Source organism: Scyliorhinus canicula, chromosome 16, assembly GCF_902713615.1.
Source record: "Scyliorhinus canicula chromosome 16, sScyCan1.1, whole genome shotgun sequence".
Taxonomy (NCBI): Eukaryota; Metazoa; Chordata; class Chondrichthyes; order Carcharhiniformes; family Scyliorhinidae; genus Scyliorhinus; species Scyliorhinus canicula.
Window position 1 is genome coordinate 86,142,653 of NC_052161.1, and position 21,299 is coordinate 86,163,951.

Here is a 21,299-nt window from a genome sequence, read left to right on the forward strand (position 1 = left end):
TTTGAGAGATATGGATCAGATTGGCTGCCCATTGCTTTCTGTAATGATTGATTTATAATACGGACACTTTTTTTCCTTCAGAGCTTTGGGATCCGTGCCTATAAGAGAATCACCATTTTTATGTTTCACACATACCATGGAATTTACCCCACTGGTAGGTTCTATTTTCTTGATAATTTGTGGTTTTGTATCTGACACGGGTGGTCGATAGAAATGAGATTGACATGCAGATCTACATCTTCAGCAATTTCACTACTGATAGTTTGTATCAGTGCTTGAGAAAATGCATCTTCTTTAAACTAACTCGTTGGCTAATGATAGTGCTTATAATCAGTGAACACATGGCTGAATTTGCTGATAATGTTCTCAGAATCGTTGGAGTGTTGATCCAATCCTTTGTGGATGCTAGATACAAACTGCACTCAACCTAATTCTTCTCAGGACTGATCACCTAATAATGAATCCAAGCCCTTGGATACAATACAGAATGGGACGGAATAAACTGTGTTCTTCATCACCACACTCGGGTCACAAGCTCCATAATATTTAATGCTTGAACCACTATAATCTCAGGGATATTTTGTCATTTCTTCTAATCAGCAGAATTTTCAGATTTTTAAAATCAGTCATAGCCAGCAACACCCCACGTATCACTCACCTCGCCATTCAGCAGGTCCAGAACCAAGCTGATGTTCGGAGCCATAATCTCGGGAATCCTATCCGCCAACTCAGTCAGGAAGACAGCACAGCAGCGAGCCCCTGTCGACTCACGACCCCCCTCACCTGCTCCAATTTCCCTGCCAAAGCAACAAAGTCAAATGTAACCAGTGGGGCGGAGGGACAACACCCCCGGGTATGTCATTCTATATATAAAACATCCAGAACTCTTCGGTTAGATTCCAGTCTGTAACTCACTCCCAGGTATCAGTTATTCTACATATAAACCATCCCAACCTCCTCGATTAGATTCCAGTCTGTAACTCACTCCCGGGTATCTGTTATTCTATATATAAACCCCCCCCCCTCTCCCCCCCGATTAGATTCCAGTCTGTAACTCACTTCTGGGTATCTGTTATTCTATATATAAACCACCCCAAACCCCTTGATTAGATTCCAGTCTGTAACTCACTCCCAGGTATCAGTTATTCTGTATATAAAACCTCCGCCGAACCTCTCGATTAGATTCCAGTCTGTAACTCACTCCCAGGTGTCTGTTATTCTATATATAAACCACCACGAACCCCTCGATTAGATTCCAGCCTGTAACTCACTCCCGGGTATCTGTTATTCTAGATATAAACCACCACGAACCCCTCGATTAGATTCCAGTCTGTATGTCACTCCAGGTATCTGTTATTCTACATATAAACCACCCCGAACCACTCGATTAGATTCCAGTCTGCATGTCACTCCGGGTATCTGTTATTCTACATATAAACCACCCCGAAAACCTCTATTAGATTCCAGTCTGAAATGAAAATCCCTAATTGTCACAAATAGGTTTCAAGTTACTGTGAAAAGCCCCTAGTCGCCACATTCCGGCGCCTGTTCAGGGGGGCTGGTACGGGAATTGAACCATGCTGCTTTCCTGCCTTGGTTTTCTTTGAAAGCCAGCGATTTAGCCCTGTGCACTCATTCCCAGGCATCTGTTATTCTCGAGATAAGTCACCCCGAACTCCTCAATTAGATTCCAGTCTGTAACTCACTCCCGGGTATCTGTTATTCTATATATAAACCACCCTTAACCCCTCGATTAGATTCCAATCTGTTACTCAAACCCAGGTTTCTGTTATTCTATAAACAAACCACCCTGAACCCCTCGATTACATTCCAGTCTGTAGCTCACTCCCAGGTATCTGTAATTCGATATATAAACCACCCTGAACCACTCGATTAGATTCCAATCTGTAACTCTTCCAGGTATCTATTATTCTATATATGAACCATCCTGAACCCCTCAATTACATTCCTAGTCTGTAATTCACTCTTGGGTATTTTATTCTATATATAAACCCACTGAAACTGCTGCGTATGGCTGGGATGGTGGGTATGTCATACCGTACCTCATGATCTCTCCCACAATGGATTTCAGACCATACTCGGTGGCCCAGGTTGTCACAGACTGTGCTAGGACGGGAGGAAGGTGCTCAAAGTGCTGCAGCAACTGGATTACATTCAGAGTGGCCCCTTGGGAAAGAGGCAGAGAAAAATCAGGCATCATACACTGCAATCAGGAGCAAGGCCACTCGGCCCCTTGAACCTGCTCCACCATTCAGTAAGATCCCGGCTAATTGAATTGCGGGCTCAGTTTTCCAGTCTCTCCCCCATAACCCTCGCCTCCCCTCGTTGATCGAAAATCTCTAACTCAGCCTCGAATATATTCAGTGACCCTCAGCCCCCCACTACTCTCTGGGGGAGAGAATTCCACTGACTAATACCCAATGAGATGAAATTCCTCTTTGTCTCAATCTTCAATGGTAGAGACCCCCCCCTCCAAAAAAGATGGCATCCACCCTATCAAGATCTGCCATCCCCCTCCTAATCTCAGGATCTTATATGCCCCAATAAGGTCGCTTCTCATTCTCCTGAAACTCCAATGGATACAGGCCTGACCTGCTCAACCTCTCTTCACAAGGCAAACTCCCTTCATCCCAGGATTTCTGTCCAGTCAACCTTCGCTGAACTGCTTCTCATGCAAGTAAATCGCTCCTTATAGTAAGGAGACAGAAACTGAGAAGCACTCCTGCTGCAGGCTTGCCAAGGCCCTGTATAGTTGGAGCAGGACAACCCAGTTATCAGCCCAGTCAACTTTCTCCGAACTGCTTCTAATGCAAGTTTATCGCTCCTTATAGTAAGGAGACCGAAACTCTGGCTGCGGACTCGCCAAGGCCCTGTACAGTTGAGTAAGACTTCACGACTTTTCCCACCACCCCCCCTCTCAGTACAGACCATTCTTATTTACCTTCCTGATCACTTGCTGCGTCGGCGTACTAACTGCTTTGTAATTCATGTACCAGGACACCCAGATCTCTTGAGTATCGCAAAGTTTTGTAATCTCTCTCCATTTAGATAGCTTCCTGCTTTGCTTTTCTTCCTGCCAAAGTGGACTACTTTGCATTTTCCTACATTATATTGCATGGGCCCTTCCTGTGGATTCCCCTATTTCCCCTTTCTTTATTTTTGCAGTTATCATTTTGATCCCTGGATGTTTGATGGACATACATCTTCTAACGTTACAGAACAGAACACTGTGCTAGCCTTCAGACAGCAGAGCTTAACACTTCTCAGCACCAGAGAGATCAGTGGGACTCGGTTCAATTGGTGGTTGGGGGCTAATGAATTGGCCAAAAGCCATATTCTGCCTGGTAACAGGTGATGATTGGGTCCTGCCTGAATGGGCTGATATGCAGTCAGCTGGGGGAAGTTAATTTTGAATGCTGTATGCTGAGGAAAGGACCTGCTCTCTTTTCCCTCTCATTCTCCCCCGAAAAGCTGCCATACTTCTGAAAATAGAGACCTAATGAATCTAATGAAAATCATTACAGACTGGGAACAAAAATCTCGAACTGAAAGCCTTGAAGGAAGGTGCAGGAGATATAACCATATGAAACAAAGGCTCTTATCTTTTTACTTTCATTATTATTTTGACACCCCTCTCTCCCTTCTGTGTTTGTCTGTCTTGTGTGTGTGTGTGTGAGAGAATATATATCAATATATATATATAAAATCTTTATTATTATTAGTGTCACAAGTAGGCTTACATTAACACCACAATGAAGTTATTGTGAAAATCATCTGGCCGCCACATTCCGCCGCCTGTTCGGGTAAACTGAGGGAGAATTCAGAATGTCCAATTCACCTAACAAGCAAATCTTTCGGGACTTACGAGAGGAAACCGGAGCACCCGGTGCAAACCCTCAGGGAGATCATGCAGACTCCACACAGCAGACAGTGACCCAAGCTGGGAATCAAACCCAGGTCCCTGACGTGAACCTGTTGTATCTGCTGCCTATTTAATTATAGTTATTGTCATTAATAAACTTAAATGTGTTTACATTTACAAACCTGGTGACTGTCATTATTGGGCAGCCAGGGGCCAAAAATACCAGGTGTTTTCTAATAATTATTTCTTAATTTCAATTGCGTTGCGACTCCAGGTCAAGGGGGGCTGAAATTGACCGGGCACTAGCCCAGGAGGTTGTAACAATACTCCATCTGACAGACCCCACACTTAACCGCTCAAAATCCCTTTGTAAACCTTGTACTAATAGTGTTAACAGTACTCCAGCTGTGGACTCACCACACACTACAGTTGGTGCAAGGTTTTCCTACTTTTACACTCTTTGCAACCAAAGGCAAGATAGTAAGAAGTCTTACAACACCAGGTTAAAGTCCAACATGTTTGTTTCAAACACTAGCTTTCGGAGCACTGTTCCTTCCTCACCTGAGGAAGGAGCAGTGCTCCTAAAGCTAGTGTTTGAAACAAACATGTTGGACTTTAACCTGGTGTTGTAAGACTTCTTACTGTGCTCACCCCAGTCCAACGCCGGCATCTCCACATAAAGGCCAGATAAGCAATTTACAGTGGAAGGGGCTTGGCTTTGAGACTGTAAAGAGGTATGAGTTTATTTTTTACTTCATTGAAAGGACGTGGGCCTCACTGGCTATCCAGCATTTATTCCCCATCCCTACTTGTTTATAGAAAGAAGATTCTCTGGGGATTTAGATAATTAAAGAGATTGTGCTTAGACTTAGGGAAGTATGGCCATGGGATAGAGGTGCAATTAATGAGAGGAGCCAGGTGTGTAGCAGGCAGTTTAGCTTTTTGTCTACCGATGACAGAAGGACTTGCAGCTTGTTTCTGAAAAGGTCTCCTCTCCTTTGCTGAAAGCAACTCTCTGCACAAAGGACAGCAAATATCTTGGTGTTTAGTAACTTTATTTACAAGTGGCTTTTCATCAATAATGCACTTTGCTTAATTGGAGATAGAGAAGGTATAAGAAGTTAAAGTGTTTCCTTTTATTGTTAAGCATTGTTTAACTGTTAATTGTGAGCTATTTTATGCGATGTATAAAATGCCTATTTTATGTGATGATGGGGCTGGTTTAGCACAGTGGGCTAAACAGCTGATTTGTAATGCAAAACAAGGCTAGCAGTGCGGGTTCAATTCCCGTACTAGCCTCCCCGAACAGGCGCCGGAATGTGACGACTAGGGGCTTTTCACAGTAACTTCATTGAAGTGACAATAAGCGATTATTATTATTAAACGCAGTTGGTCCTGTGTTAAGAATAAAATTTATTGGGAAATAAAACATCCCTCTTCGTCAGTGAAATTACTCCTGGGGGTAAGGTATTCTTTCCTCACATTTTACAGATTGCAAAATAGTTGTGGATTCTTGTCCAGTTAGAGAATATAGAAAATATAACAGCAGAGAAGGGGGGCATTCAGTCCATCTTGTCCATGCCTACCCAAAGTTACCCAGGTGCCCTTTCTAATCCTACCTTCCTGCTCACGGCCCATAGCTCCGCAGCCTACAACACTTAGGGTGCAGATCCAGAGTTTCGGGTCTCTGCCTCTACCACAAACTCAGGCAGAGAATTCCAGACACCACTCGCTCTGTGTTAAAAGAAAGGTTTCTCCTTTTGTTCCCTCTAATCCTTCTACCGCTTAGCTTGAATCTTTGAGCCCTGGTTTTGAACTCTCTGCCAAGGGAAACAGGTTCCTCCTGTCTACTCCATGATAATCTTGTGGACCTCAATCAGGTCATCCCCTCAAGCCTTCTCTGTTCCAAGGAAAACAACCCATCCTCTCCTCATAGTTACAATTCTCCAGCCCTGGCAACATCCTAGTAAATCTCTCTCTCCAGAGTAATTACACCCTTCCTGTAATGTGACCAGAACTGTAGTCAATAGTCAGTTGTGGCCTCACCAGTGTTATACAGTTCCACCATTATATTCCTATTGTTGTATTCTATACAAATTTTCCATTGATATCATACCATGCAGAAAGAGGGCATTCAGCTCATCGAGTCTGCATCGACCCTCCAGAAGAGCACCCTATTAGGCCCACTCAGCCGCCCCATCCGCATCACCCCGCCCATTGATCACAGCCAATCCACCCAATCTGCATATCTCTGGACTGCAGCAGGAAACCGGAGCACCCAGAAGAAACCCACACAGGCATGCGCAGAATGTGCAAAGTCCACAGTCACAGTTCACAGATTGCGAACATGTTGGGGCTTTTCGTCCAGTTTCCTGACATACATTGGGGTCTGGTCCAGTATCCCAATAGTAGTACCTCATCCAATATGCAGTGTCTGAGAAGTGGAAATCCCAAACATGTACTCTTTAGTTGAGGGAGGACACAAACACATTTGAGGCAGTTCACGAGACTGATTCTGGGGATGAAGGACTTGTCTTCTGATCAGAGATCGAGTGGTTAAGGCGATACTCGCTGGAATTTAGAAGAATGAGAGATCTAATTGAGGTATACAAGATACTGCAGGGGATCGACAGGGTAGACGTGGAGCAGATGTTACCCCTTGTCGGACATTCTAGAATGGGAGGCCACCGTTTTATGCTAAGGGGCAACAGATTTAAAACCGAAATGAGGCGGAATTACCAAGGGTCGTGAATCAGTGGGATCCTCCCTCCCTGCGTGCGGAACACTGAACACACGTGCGGAACACTGAACACATTTAAGGTGGGGTACATGTGTTATACTTAGGAGTGGGATGATGGGTTATAAAAACGTGGCCGCAGTGGGTCACAGCCAGGCCGCTGATGCCTCCCACATTCAATTCACGTGAATATGTTCCCTTGTGCCTGGTCTAAGTAACAGAACAGGAGAAGTGTTTGCACAATCGCTGATGTACTCAGCCTGTAACCACCGTCACCCCCACACCCACCCAGCATATGGTTGTATCGCTTAATCATGACACCGAGGAGGTGAGCCACGGCCTCACGAGTTGCCTTGTTCTTGACCTGCCCGATGCTCGGGCATTCGAGGATGTGGCAGCAGCAAGAAGTGATGAGCCTATGAGCACAGATAAAAGAAGAAAAGGATCAGAAGAGGTGGCCAGGCTCCGAGGGCAGACGAATGGCTGCTGCCCCTCTCCCCTCACTAACCGGCTAAACTCCTCCTCCACCTGGCCCATGGGCCAGAGCCTCCGGATTTCGAGCTGCAGCAGCTGGTTGAGGACCTGCAGGGCATGGGCACGTGCCAACTCCCAGTCAAAGGCCCCGGACTTCGACTTCAATTTCCGGGCCTGTGAGGAAGGGCACAGAGCGGGTGGGCGGAGACAGAGGGTGTGAGACAGAGACAGGCAGAGGGAGATGGGGGAGGGGCAAGATTCATACAGACAGGGGAGGGACCGAGAGAGACAGAGAAGAGGGACAGAGGGGGAAACGAGGGAGAGGGACAGAGGAGGAACAGAGGGAGAGGGACAGAGAGTGGGGAAGAGAGAGGGGGAAAGGGGGAGCCAGAGGGATGGGGAGCCAGAGGGAGGGGGGAACGACAGAGGGAGGGGGGGACGACAGAGGGGGGGGTACGACAGATGGGGGGGGGAACAGGGGGGGGGGGACGACAGAGGGAGGGGGACGACAGAGGGAGGGGGACACAGAGGGAGGGGGGGACCAGGGGAGGGGGGGACAGAGGAGGGGGGGGGAACAGAGGGAGGGGGGGGACAGAGGGAGGGGGTGAGGGACAGAGGGAGGGGGGGGGACAGAGGGAGGGGGGGGACAGAGGGAGGGGGGGGAACAGAGGGAGGGGGGGGGACAGAGGGAGGGGGGGGGACAGAGGGAGGGGGGGGGACAGAGGGAGGGGGGGGGACAGAGGGAGGGGGGACAGAGGGAGGGGGGGGCACAGAGGGAGGGGGGGGACAGAGGGAGGGGGGGGGACAGAGGGAGGGGGGGACAGAGGGAGGGGGGGGACAGAGGGAGGGGGGGGGACAGAGGGAGGGGGGGGGACAGAGGGAGGGGGGGGACAGAGGGAGGGGGGGGACAGAGGGAGGGGGGGGACAGAGGGAGGGGGGGGACAGAGGGCGGGGGGGGACAGAGGGAGGGGGGGGACAGAGGGAGGGGGGGACAGAGGGAGGGGGGGGACAGAGGGAGGGGGGGACAGAGGGAGGGGGGGGGACAGAGGGAGGGGGGGACAGAGGGAGGGGGGGACAGAGGGAGGGGGGGACAGAGGGAGGGGGGGACAGAGGGAGGGGGGGACAGAGGGAGGGGGGGACAGAGGGAGGGGGGGGGACAGAGGAGGGGGGGGACAGAGGGGGGGGGGGACAGAGGGAGGGGGGACAGAGGGAGGGGGGGGGACAGAGGGATGGGGGGACAGAGGGATGGGGGGGGACAGAGGGATGGGGGGGGGGGGACAGAGGGATGGGGGGGACAGAGGGATGGGGGGGGGGAACAGAGGGATGGGGGGGGACAGAGGGATATGGGGGGGACAGAGGGATGGGGGGGACAGAGGGATGGGGGGGACAGAGGGATGGGGGGGGACAGAGGGATGGGGGGGGACAGAGGGATGGGGGGGGGACAGAGGGATGGGGGGGGACAGAGGGATGGGGGGGGACAGAGGGAGGGGGGGGACAGAGGGAGGGGGGGGACAGAGGGAGGGGGGGGACAGAGGGAGGGGGGGGACAGAGGGAGGGGGGGGACAGAGGGAGGGGGGGGGACAGAGGGAGGGGGGGGACAGAAGGGAGGGGGGGGGGGACAGAGGGAGGGGGGGACAGAGGGAGGGGGGGACAGAGGGAGGGGGGGACAGAGGGAGAGAGAGGGACAGAGGGAGAGAGAGGGACAGAGGGAGAGAGGGGCAGAGGGAGGGGGAGAGAGGGGCAAAGGGAGGGGGAAAGAGGGAGGGGGAAAGAGGGACAGAGGGAGGGGGAAAGAGGGACAGAGGAGGGGGAAGAGGGACAGAGGGAGGGGGAAAGAGGGACAGAGGGAGGGGAAAGAGGGACAGAGGGAGGGGGAAAGAGGGACAGAGGGAGGGGCAGAGAGAGGGACAGAGGGAGGGGCAGAGAGAGGGACAGAGGGAGGGGCAGAGAGTGAGGGGCAGAGGGAGGGGGAGAGAGAGGGACAGAGGGAGGGAGAGAGAGAGGGACAGAGGGGAGAGAGAGGGACAGAGGGAGAGAGAGAGGGGACAGAGGGAGAGAGAGGGACAGAGGAGAGAGAGGGACAGAGGGAGAGAGAGAGGACAGAGGGGCAGAGGGAGGGGGAGAGAGGGGCAAAGGGAGGGGGAAGCGGACAGAGGGAGGGGGAAAGAGGGACAGAGGGAGGGGGAAAGAGGGACAGAGGGAGGGGGAAAGAGGGACAGAGGGAGGGGGAAAGAGGGACAGAGGGAGGGGGAAAGAGGGACAGAGGGAGGGGAAAGAGGGACAGAGGGAGGGGAAAGAGGGACAGAGGAGGGGCAGCAGAGAGGACAGAGGGAGGGGGCAGAGAGAGGGACAGAGGGAGGGGGCAGAGAGTGAGGGACAGAGGGAGGGGCAGAGAGTGAGGGGCAGAGGGAGGGGGAGAGAGAGGGACAGAGGGAGGAGAGGGGCAGAGGGAGAGAGAGAGGGACAGAGGGAGAGAGAGGGGCAGAGGGAGAGAGAGGGACAGAGGGGGAGAGAGGGACAGAGGGAGAGAGAGGGACAGAGGGAGAGAGAGGGACAGAGGGAGAGAGAGGGACAGAGGGAGAGAGAGGGACAGAGGGAGAGAGAGGGACAGAGGGAGAGAGAGAGGGACAGAGGGAGAGAGAGGGACAGAGGGAGCACGAGAGAGGGACAGAGGGAGAGAGAGAGGGACAGAGGGAGAGAGAGGGACAGAGGGAGAGAGAGGGGACAGAGGGAGAGAGAGGGACAGAGGGAGAGAGAGGGACAGAGGGAGAGAGGGGACAGAGGGAGAGAGAGGGACAGAGGGAGAGAGAGAGGGACAGAGGGAGAGAGAGGGACAGAGGGAGAGAGAGGGACAGAGGGAGAGAGAGGGACAGAGGGGGAGAGAGGGACAGAGGGGGAGAGAGGGACAGAGGGGGAGAGAGGGACAGAGGGAGAGAGAGGGACAGAGGGAGAGAGAGGGACAGAGGGAGAGAGAGGGACAGAGGGAGAGAGAGGGACAGAGGGAGAGAGAGGGACAGAGGGAGAGAGAGGGACAGAGGGAGAGAGAGGGACAGAGGGAGAGAGAGGGACAGAGGGAGAGAGAGGGACAGAGGGAGGAGAGAGGGACAGAGGGAGAGAGAGGGACAGAGGGAGAGAGAGGGACAGAGGGGGAAAGAGGGACAGAGGGAGGGGGAAAGAGGGACAGAGGGAGGGGGAAAGAGGGACAGAGGGAGGGGCAGAGAGAGGGACAGAGGGAGGGGCAGAGAGAGGGACAGAGGGGAGGGGCAGAGAGTGAGGGACAGAGGGAGGGGCAGAGAGTGAGGGGCAGAGAGGGAGGGGGAGAGAGAGGGACAGAGGGAGAGAGAGGGGCAGAGGGAGAGAGAGGGGCAGAGGGAGAGAGAGGGGCAGAGGGAGAGAGAGGGGCAGAGGGAGAGAGAGGGACAGAGGGGGAGAGAGGGACAGAGGGAGAGAGAGGGACAGAGGGAGAGAGAGGGACAGAGGGAGAGAGAGGGACAGAGGGAGAGAGAGGGACAGGGGAGAGAGAGGGCAGAGGGAGAGAGAGGGACAGAGGGAGAGAGAGGGAAGAGGGAGAGAGAGGGACAGAGGGAGAGAGAGGGCACAGAGGGAGAGAGAGGCCCAGAGGGAGAGAGAGGACAGAGGGAGAGAGAGGGACAGAGGGAGAGAGAGGGACAGAGGGAGAGAGAGGGACAGAGGGGAGAGAGAGGGACAGAGGGAGGAGAGAGGGACAGAGAGCGAGAGAGGGACAGAAGGGGGAGAGAGGACAGAGGGGGAGAGAGGGACAGAGGGGGAGAGAGGGACAGAGAGGGGGGAGAGGGACAGAGGGGGAGAGAGGGACAGAGGGGGGAGAGAGGGACAGAGGTAAGAGAGGGACAGAGGGGGAGAGAGGGACAGAGGGAGAGAGAGGGACAGAGGGAGAGAGAGGGACAGAGGGAGGAGAGAGAGGGACAGAGGGAGAGAGAGGGACAGAGGGAGAGAGAGAGGGACAGAGGGAGGAGAGAGGGACAGAGGGAGAGAGAGGGACAGAGGTGAGAGAGAGGGACAGAGGGAGAGAGAGGGACAGAGGGAGAGAGAGGGACAGAGGGAGAGAGAGGGACAGAGGGAGAGAGAGGGGACAGAGGGAGAGAGAGGGACAGAGGGAGAGAGAGGGACAGAGGGAGAGAGAGGGACAGAGGGAGAGAGAGGGACAGAGGGAGAGAGAGGGACAGAGGGAGAGAGAGGGACAGAGGGAGAGAGAGGGACAGAGGGAGAGGAGAGGGACAGAGGGAGAGAGAGGGACAGAGGGAGAGAGAGGGACGAGGGAGAGAGAGGGACAGAGGGAGAGAGAGGGACAGAGGGGAGGAGAGAGGGACAGAGGGAGGAGAGAGGGACAGAGGGAGAGAGAGGGACAGAGGGAGAGAGAGGGACAGAGGGAGAGAGAGGGGACAGAGGGAGGAAGGAGAGAGGGACAGGGGGAGCACAGGGACAGGGGGAGCGCAGGGACAGGGGAGAGAGAGGGACAGAGGGAGAGAGAGGACAGAGGGAGAGAGAGGGACAGAGGGAGAGAGGAGGGACAGAGGGAGAGAGAGGGACAGAGGGAGAGAGAGGGACAGAGGGAGAGAGAGGGACAGAGGGAGAGAGAGGGACAGAGGGAGAGAGGGAAGAGGGAGGAGAGAGGGACAGAGGGAGAGGAGAGGGACAGAGGGAGAGAGGGGGAAGAGGGAGAGAGAGGGAAGAGGGAGAGAGAGGGACAGAGGGGAGAGAGAGGGAAGGGGAGGAGAGGGACAGAGGGAAGAGAGGGACGAGAGAGAGGGACAGGGGAGGAGGAGGGACAGAGGGGAGAGAGGGACAGAGGGGAAGAGAGAGAGAGGGGAGGAGAGGGACAGAGGGAGGAGAGGGGACAGAGGGAGAGAGAGGGACAGAGGGAGAGAGAGAGGGACAGAGGGAGAGAGAGGGACAGAGGGAGAGAGAGAGGGACAGAGGGAGAGAGAGGGACAGAGGGAGAGAGAGAGGGACAGAGGGAGAGAGAGGGACAGAGGGAGAGAGAGGGACAGAGGAGAGAGAGGGACAGAGGGGAGAGAGAGGGACAGAGGAGGAGAGAGAGGGGACAGAGGAGAGAGAGGGACAGAGGGAGAGAGAGGGACAGAGGGAGAGAGAGGGCCAGAGGGAGAGAGAGGGACAGAGGGAGAGAGAGGGACAGAGGGAGAGAGAGGGGACAGAGGGAGAGAGAGGGACAGAGGGAGAGAGAGGGGACAGAGGGACAGAGGGAGAGAGGGACAGAGGGACAGAGGGAGAGAGAGGGACAGAGGGAGAGAGAGGGACAGAGGGACTGAGAGAGGGACAGAGGGAGAGAGAGGGGACAGAGGGACTGGGAGAGAGGGACAGAGGGAGCACGAGAGAGGGACAGAGGGAGCACGAGAGAGGGACAGAGGGAGCACGAGAGAGGGACAGAGGGAGCACGAGAGAGGGACAGAGGGAGCACGAGAGAGGGACAGAGGGAGAGAGGAGGGGACAGAGGGAGAGAGAGGGACAGAGGGAGAGGAGAGGGACAGAGGGAGAGAGGGGACAGAGGGAGAGAGAGGGACAGAGGGAGAGAGAGGGACAGAGGGAGAGAGAGGGACAGAGGGAGAGAGAGGGACAGAGGGAGAGAGAGGACAGAGGGAGGGAGAGAGGGACAGAGGGAGAGAGAGGGACAGAGGGAGGGAGGAGAGGGACAGAGGGAGAGAGAGAGGGACAGAGGGAGAGAGAGGGACAGAGGGATGAGAGAGGGACAGAGGGAGAGAGAGAGAGGGACAGAGGGAGAGAGAGGGGACAGAGGGAGAGAGCAGGGACAGAGGGAGAGAGAGGGACAGAGGGAGAGAGAGGGACAGAGGGGAGAGAGAGGGACAGAGGGAAGGAGGGACAGAGGGAGAGGGAGAGACAGAAAGAGGGAGAGACAGAAAGAGGGAGAGACAGAAAGAGGGAGAGACAGAAAGAGGGAGAGACAGAAAGAGGGAGAGACAGAAAGAGGGAGAGACAGAAAGAGGGAGAGACAGAAAGAGGGAGGGACAGAAAGAGGGAGGGACAGAAAGAGGGAGGGAGAAAGGGAGGGGAGAGAAAGAGGGAGGGGGAGAAGAGGGAGAAAGAGGGAGGGGGAGAAAAAGAGGGAGGGGGAGAGAAAGAGGGAGGGGGAGAGAAAGAGGGAGGGGGAGAAAGAGGGAGGGGGAGAAAGAGGGAGGGGGAGAAAGAGGGACAGAGGGAGAAAGAGGGACAGAGGGAGGGGGAGAAAGAGGGACAGAGGGAGGGGGAGAAAGAGGGAAAGAGGGAGGGGGAGAAAGAGGGAAAGAGGGAGGGGGCAGAGAGGCGGACAGAGGGAGGGGGGAGAGAAAGGACAAGAGAGAGAGGGAGAGACGGAGGGGGTAGAAACAGAGGAGGGGCAGAGAAATCATTCACATTATTAAAAGACAGAAAATAGGAAAGGCTTGTCTGACAATGAACAAGGTACAAGACTCAATGTCACTGATGCTATCGCTATGCTAACTCCTGATGCACATCCCAATTCGAGGGAACCACCTACGTAGTCCCTCCCCCCCCGCATCCATGACAACCACCCATAGTCCCGCTCTCCCCCCCCCCCCCCCCCCCCAACAACCCCCACCCAATCCGTGGGAACCACTCACCCAGTCCTTCAAACATCACAGGGCCTCTGTCGCTACAGCCCTTGCCTTAAGCCGCGCCCTGAACCCTCCCCCAGGCGGTGTTGATTCCACCACTGACCCAGCCCGCTGCCCCCTCCTCATCACCTTGCCCACAGGGCCCACATTCGCAAGCTCTTCCTTGTAGTTTTGGTTGTCGAAGGCCTCAATGAGCTGCGTCAGCAGGTAGCAGCTCATCTTCAGAGCGTTGAGGTGATCGAGGCGTGCCGAAGGCTTCAGCGTTGTGTCGTCCAGGACAGCCGGGAGGTCGCTGGAGTGCTGGGAGACAGCTGCGGGAAGGTGGGGTGGGTGCAAAGTAAAGAGCAAAACACATCAAACAACAGTCAGGGTGAAAGAATGGAACACACAATATAGGGGTAGCTCTGTATTGTAGCTGTCCCTGGGAGTGGTCGATGCTGACACTGGGTATAAAGTGGGTGGGACTATAGGAGGGTTATCATGTTCTCCATTTGTCAGATTCCACTTTTTCAGAGGGAGACCTGTAATGAACTTGTCCCTGGGACGGCCCGATGCTGGCACGGGGTATGAAGTGGGGCACTGGTGTGGGCAGTGGGGGTGGGTATTTACACCATCAGGCTCAAATGGAGGGAGCTTCATATTGAGAATGCATGCATTTAACAACCATCAGATTACCAAAGATGTGCGATCATATCTCGCAGGAGGAAATACCATGCTGACAGACACAACCTTTGACCTGCAACCCTTTGAAAATCTCTGTCCGTACCTCGCAGTTTCACGATTCCAGCCAGGGTCTTGGGCTCAAAGACCCTGCATCCTCAAGCAGCCGAGGTACTAGATTACTGTTGGTCCGCCCTTACAGCGAGCGCGTGAGACTCTTCAACGCACGCCAAGATTACAGACCGTGAGAAGGTCAAAGGTCATGGCAGCCAGCACTCCCCTGAACGAGGTCACATTCGCCTTGGTGTCATCATGTGGTTTGTCCCTCCCTGTCTCGCCACTAAACCCCTGCCTGCGAGCCCATGGATCGCAGCTCAGTGAACAGCAAACCATCCCCCCCCAGGAAGGGGGTGCACCTCCAGAGAGCTCTCCCAACCCTCCTCTCCATCTCTTACCTTTCACCAGGAGATCCAGTGTCTGCTCCTGCAGGCTGGGTTCCACGGCACGGAATTGGCTGCAGTCGCAGTGAGGGGTGGGAAGAGAGAAAACAGGAGGTCAGAAAGTTGCAGTGGAGCCTGGGAGAGGCAGGGACAGCAGCAAACGGTTCAACCCCACCAACCGACCTCTTGCTTACCCTCCCAATAACTGGTCCCACTACCCCCATTTCCTCCAAGGGAGAGAGACATTGGCAGAACTTGCTTGCAACAAGAGGGCAAGGGATTGTGCTGCAGGCACGCGAGAGGTTGCGCAAAAGAGATCCAGAGAGATGCACCACACCTTGATCAGAAACAGACAGCAGTCAGAATCGAGGAGCAAGTGCGTTTTGCCCCTCTGGGCACCAGCGTACATGCCCCCCCCCCCCCCCCCCCCCCCCACCACCCCTCAACACAACGTAGTCCCAACTTGACCTTCTTTGTTCACATCAGTCAGCCCATGTTCTGACATTACTCACCTCAGGACGCTGTAAGGAGTATCAAAATGATCGAGCAATGCCAGGGGTCCGGTGCTACGAAAAGCCAATTTGAAAGCTATGGGGCATGAGGAAAGTAAAGTGAACGAGCTGCAACGCTATCCAACTCCCAAATCACAGCATCCCTTCCAACCCCACAGTGTCACACCTTAGGAATGCAAGGTTGTAAATTCTGGAAAATGTCGAACGAGAAAGGATGGGGTGGCAGGGAGTAAGTAAACGAAGGGGACAGAATGGCAGAGTTTACTGTCTAGTTAGCTGGAGCTGCCCCCACTCCAATTCCTGAGCGGCAGTTATCGGTCAACCACCTGAAGCCTGATTAGAGGCAACGGTGTAAATTGCATTAACTAGTGCATAAATGTCAGTCAGCGGGGTGCAGTGCTCTAACTGTGAGACGTGGGAGATTGTGACGCTTCCAGCGTTCCAGACAACTACGTCTGCAGCAAGTGTAACCAATGGCAGCTCCTCACAGACCAGTGTGGTTCAGTTGGATGCACTGAAGAGCATGCAGGTGGCAGAAAGCATCAAAGATAGGAGTTATAGGGATGTGGTCACACCCAAGGTGCAGGCAGACAAATGGGTGACCGCTAGAAAGGGCAGGCAGTCAATGCAGGAAACCCCTGTGGCTGTCCCCCTCTCTTAACTGTTTTGGATACTGTTGGGGGTTTGGCCTATCAGGGGAAAACAACAGCAGCCAGAACAGTGGCACCACAACTGGCTCTGTTGCTCAGCAGGGAAGGGTAAAGTGCAGGAGAGTGGTAGTTGAAAAATGAAAATGAAAAAATGAAAATCGCTTATTGTCACAAGTAGGCTTCAAATGAAGTTACTGTGAAAAGCCCCTAGTCGCCACATTCCGGCGCCTGTTCGGGGAGGCTGGTACGGGAATTGAACCGTGCTGCTGGCCTGCCTTGGTCTGCTTTCAAAGCCAGCGATTTAGTCATGTGCTAAACCAGCCCCTGTTAAAGGGGACTCTCTAGTAAGGGGCACAGCTAGGCACTTCTGTGGAAGTGAAAGAGACTCCAGAATGGTGTGTTGCCTCCCTGGTGCCAGGGTCAAGGATGTCTCTGAACAAACACAGTATGTCCTGAAGGGAGAGGGTGAACAACCAGAGGTCATAGTACACATGGGTACGAACGACATAGGCAGGAAGAGTGAAGAGGTCCTGCAGAAGGAGTTCCGGGAGTTAGGCAGTAAGCTAAAAAGCAGGACCTCTAGGGTAGCAATCTCAGGATTACTCCCTGCGCCCCTGCCGGTTAAGCTAGACATAGGCTAGAAATAGATAGTGCAGCTAAACACGTGGCTAAACTGGTGGTGTAGGAGGGAGGGTTTCAGATCTCTGGACCATTGGGATCTCTTCCAGGGCCGGTGGGACCTGTACAAGGAGGAGGGGTTGCATCTAAACTGGAGGAGTACCAATATCCTGGCTGGGTGGTTTGCTACAGTCACTCGGGAGGATTTAAACTAGTACGGCAGGGGGGTGGGAACCAGAGCATTCACTTAGAAGCTGTTATAACTAATGGGGAAATAGAGAACAAAAATAAGAACAACGTCACCCTCAGGCAGAACAAAAAAGGTGACAAGTGTGAGAATGAAGTGTGGTCAATGCAGGACTGAGGGTGTTGTACTTAAATGCATGCGGTGTACAGAACAAGGTAAATGAGGTTTATTTGTTGTTTTTTTTAAATGTAGAGTACCCAATTATTGTTTCTCCAATTAAGGGGCAATTTGGTGGGCCAATCCACCGACCCTGTACATCTTTGGGTTGTGGGGGTGAACCCACGCAGACATGGGGGGAATGTGCAAACTCCACACGGATTGTGACCCAAGGCCGGGATTCAAAACTGGGTCCTCAGCTCCGCAGTCCCAGTGCTAACCACTGTGCCGCATGCCAGCCTGAGGTAAATGAGCTTGTTGTGCCCATTGAAATTGGCCGGTACGATGTTGTGGGCATCACAGAGACATGGCTGCAAGGGGATCAGGGCTGGGATCTAAATATATAAGGATATGTGTCCTATCGAAAGGACAGGCAGATGGGCAAAGAGGGCGGGGTTAGTAAGAAATGAAGTGAAATCGATTGCAAGGAGTGATATACGATTAGAAGGCACAGAATCTCTGTGGGTAGTTGAGGAATTGTAAAAGGTAATAAGACCCTGATGGGAGTTATGTACAGGCCCCAAGAGCAGTAGTCAGAATGTGGGGCAGAAAATAAATCAGGAGATAGAAAAGGCCTGTAAAAAAGGGCAATATTACAATAATCATGGGGGACTTCAATATGCAGGTGGACTGGGAAAATCAAGTTGGTAGTGGATCCCAAGGAAAGGAATTTGTGGAATGACCAAGATGTTTTTTTGAAGCAGCTTGTGACAGTGCCTATTAGGAACAGGCAATTCTGGATTTGGTGATGTGTAATGTGGCAGACTTGATTAGGGAACTTAAGGTGAAGGAACCCTTAGGGAGCAGTGACCAAAATCTGATAGAATTTACCCTGCAGTTTGAGAGGGAGAAGCTGGAATCAGCTGTAACGGTATTTACGGTAACCACAAAGACACGGGGCAGCACGGTAGCATGGTGGTTAGCATAAATGCTTCACAGCTCCAGGGTCCCAGGTTCGATTCCCGGCTGGGTCACTGTCTGTGTGGAGTCTGCACGTCCTCCCCGTGTGTGCGTGGGTTTCCTCCGGGTGCTCCGGTTTCCTCCCACAGTCCAAAGATGTGCGGGTGAGGTGGATTGGCCATGATAAATTGCCCTTAGTGTCCTAAAGAATAAGGTTAATGGGGGGGTTGTTGGGTTAAGGGTATGGGGTGAATATGTGGGTTTGAGTGGGGTGATCATTGCTCTGCACAACATCGAGGGCCGAAGGGCCTGTTCTGTGCTGTACTGTTCTAAATAGTTCTAAACATGAGGGAGGAGCTGGTGGCCAGAGTTGATTGGAAAAGCAGCCTAGCAGGGAAGACAGTGGGAGACTGTTAAATATGTTAAGAGCCCATGGTGTTATGGTTAGGATCCTGGCATGGAGAGGATTGGTTGACTAGCAGAAAGCAGAGAGTGGGGATAAAAAGGTTTTTTTCAGGATGGCAGTGGTGTGCCTCAGGGGTCTGTCAGTGGCAGATAGAATACAATGTGGAAAAGTGTGAGGTTATCAACTTTGGAAAGAGGAATGGAGGCATAGACTATTTTCTAAAATGCTTCGGAAATCAGAAGCACAAAGGGACTTGGGAGACCTTGTTCATGATTCTCTGAAGGTTAAGTCGGCATATAGGAAAGCAAATCAATGTTAGCATTTATGCAGAGAGGGCTAGAATACAAGACCAGACAATACTTCTGAGGCTGTATAAGTCTCTGGTCAGACCCCATTTGGAGTATTGTGAACAGTTTTGGGCCCCGTATCGAAGGAAGGATGTGCTGGCCTTGGGATGGGACGAATTGAGGTTCACAAGAATGATCTCTGGAATGAAGAGCTTGTCGTATGAGCGGTTGAGGACTCTGGGTTTGTACTCGGAGTTTCGATGGATATGGGGATATCTTATTGAAACTTACAAGATACTGCGAGGCCTGGATATAATGTTTCCACTTGTAGGAGAAACTAGAAGCAGAGGACATAATCTCAGACTAAAGGGACAATCCTTTAAAACAGAGATGAGAAGGAATTTCTTCAGCTAGAGGGTGGTGAATCTGTGGAACTCTTTGCCGCAGGATGCTGTGGAGGCCAAATCACTGAGTGTCTTTAAGGCAGAGATAGATAGGTTCTTGATTAATAAGGGGATCAGGGGTTATGGGGAAGAAGGCAGGAGAATGGGGATGAGAAAAATATCAGCCACCACATTCCGGCACCTGTAATCATTCCTCTGAACTCCAGGGCCTTTGAGGTGTTTTGCATGGGATTTCAGCAGTGACAACGAGCAGCCATACCCGTGCCGAATGTCTTACCCTGAATGTGTTCGGCGAGTTGGCGGACAGGCAGCACCTCCTGAACCACATATTGCCTCACCCGTCCGCTCCTCAGCAGCTCCGAGCGCTCCCCGGGAATGACAAACTCACAGGCCATCGGGCTGGTTAAGGGCAATCAGAGGCCTGAAAGATAACAGGGATGGTGGGATGGTAAACGGTTTAGCAGGTGAGGGGGAAGTAGCAGAGGGGGAGCACAATAACTGTCCATAGAGGGACTCACACACTGAATGGGACAGATCTCCCTGTAGGTAATGACCGGCCACATCGTGGGCCTCCACCAAGACAGGGACCAGGTATCACCCCACACCCCTGATATATGAACATGTGCAAGCAACCCCCGCCCCTCCCGCAACATGGATCATCAGTCTTGCCGCCACACTACCCACCATCCGAAACAGGGACTGGTTTCCCTGGAGTCCATTAAGCTTCTCCGCATAGCTAACACCTTCCAGACCAGGAAATATCCTAGTAAGAAGTCTTACAACACCAGGTTAAAGTCCAACATGTTTGTTTCAAACACTAGCTTTCGGAGCACTGCTCCTTCCTCAGGAAACATCCTGCTAAACCTCCTCTGCACCCTCTCCAAAGCCTCTACATCCTTCTGGTAGTGTTGGAACCAGAATTGTGCGCAATATTCCAAGTGCGGCCGTACCAAGGTTCAATACAACTGTAGCATGAATCACTTCCGGTGGCGGCTATGCGAGGGTAGGTCGCGTTTTCAGCAGCCCCCGCTGCTAACGGACCCTTTCAAGGAGCTTTGACAGCCCCTTTTCGACGCAAACCGGTGGGCAAACGGCGCTAGAAGGCTCCCCACAGCAGTTTATGGAGGGAACCAAGAGCAGGACGGACAAACGACCAGCGAGAAGCGGCAGGAATGGGCGCGGGATCAGAAAATGGCGACCGGCTTGGGTCAGGCAGCGTGGGCACAGTGGTCGCAGGAACAGGAGTTTCTTAGAAGCTGCTTTGCCGACCTGAAAATGTCGATGCTGTCCCCAACGAAGGCCTCAATGGAGAAATTGGTTGAGACCCAGAAAATTCAGAAGACGATCAAGGAGATTGAGAAAAAGGTCTCGGATAACGAAGACAAGATACTGGGCCTGGCGGTCAGGGTGGAAGCACACAACACCCTACACAAGAGGTGGCAGGAGAGGCTGGAAGACCTTGAAAACAGGTCCAGAAGGCAGAACCTACGCATTCTGGGCCTACCTGAGGGTGCAGAGGGGTCGGATGCGAGGGCCAGAAACCCCCCCGGAGACAGGGACCGGTCTCTCCCCCCCCCCCCTTCCTGGAGACAGGGACCGGTCCCCCCCACCCCCCCCGGAGACAGGGACCGGTTCCCGCCCCCCCCCCCCTTCCTGGAGACAGGGACCGGTCTACCCAACCCCCTACCGGAGACAGGGACCGGTCTACCCGACCCCCCCGGAGACAGGGACCGGTCTACCCGACCCCCTCCCGGAGACAGGGACCGGTCTCCCCGACCCCCTCCCAGAGACAGGGACCGGTCTCCCCCGACCCCCCACCCTCGAGACAGGGATCGATCTCCCCGACCCCCTCCCAGAGACAGGGACCGGTCTCCCCGACCCCCCACCCTCGAGACAGGGATCGATCTCCCCGACCCCCCCGGAGACAGGGACTGGTCTCCCCCCAATCCCCCTCCCGGAGACAGAGGCCGGTCTCCCCGACCTCCCCCCCCCCCCCCGGAGACAGGGACTGGTCTCCCCGAATCCCCCTCCCGGAGACAGGGACCAGTCCCCCCCGTCTCCCCACCGGAGACAGGGACCAGTCTCCCCGACCTCCCCCCCCCCCCCCCCCCCGGAGACAGGGACTGGTCGCCCCGGGGACACGGACCAGTCTCGCTGCCCCCTCAACCAGAGCACAAACACTCCCCGGGGCCGAGCGCACAGCACCCCTCACATTGTAGACCGTCTGCGGTACGTACGCGAGATTAACATGCACCCCCCACCCCATTATTGCAATCCTAACATTCATTCTTGTATT

General features: G+C 53.8%; 1 protein-coding gene and 1 non-coding gene across 2 annotated transcripts in view; both read right to left on the reverse strand.

Annotated features, from left to right (window-relative positions):
- Nucleotides 1-20,504, reverse strand: part of ncapd2 (non-SMC condensin I complex, subunit D2) — a 52,193-nt gene extending 31,689 nt beyond the window's left edge. The window contains exons 1-9 of the mRNA XM_038774041.1: nucleotides 20,273-20,504; nucleotides 19,281-19,424; nucleotides 15,336-15,411; nucleotides 14,839-14,897; nucleotides 13,853-14,034; nucleotides 7,129-7,268; nucleotides 6,909-7,036; nucleotides 2,064-2,187; nucleotides 659-797 (exon numbers count right to left, since the gene is read on the reverse strand). Of these exons, the coding sequence (XP_038629969.1) occupies nucleotides 659-797; nucleotides 2,064-2,187; nucleotides 6,909-7,036; nucleotides 7,129-7,268; nucleotides 13,853-14,034; nucleotides 14,839-14,897; nucleotides 15,336-15,411; nucleotides 19,281-19,398 (966 nt within the window). The 5' untranslated portion in view covers nucleotides 19,399-19,424; nucleotides 20,273-20,504. The remainder of the gene's footprint in view (nucleotides 1-658; nucleotides 798-2,063; nucleotides 2,188-6,908; nucleotides 7,037-7,128; nucleotides 7,269-13,852; nucleotides 14,035-14,838; nucleotides 14,898-15,335; nucleotides 15,412-19,280; nucleotides 19,425-20,272) is intronic.
- Nucleotides 14,385-14,702, reverse strand: LOC119951112. The gene has a single exon (XR_005457505.1). It is a non-coding gene; the product is annotated as a small nucleolar RNA U85 (small nucleolar RNA).
- Nucleotides 20,505-21,299: the final 795 nt, after the last annotated feature.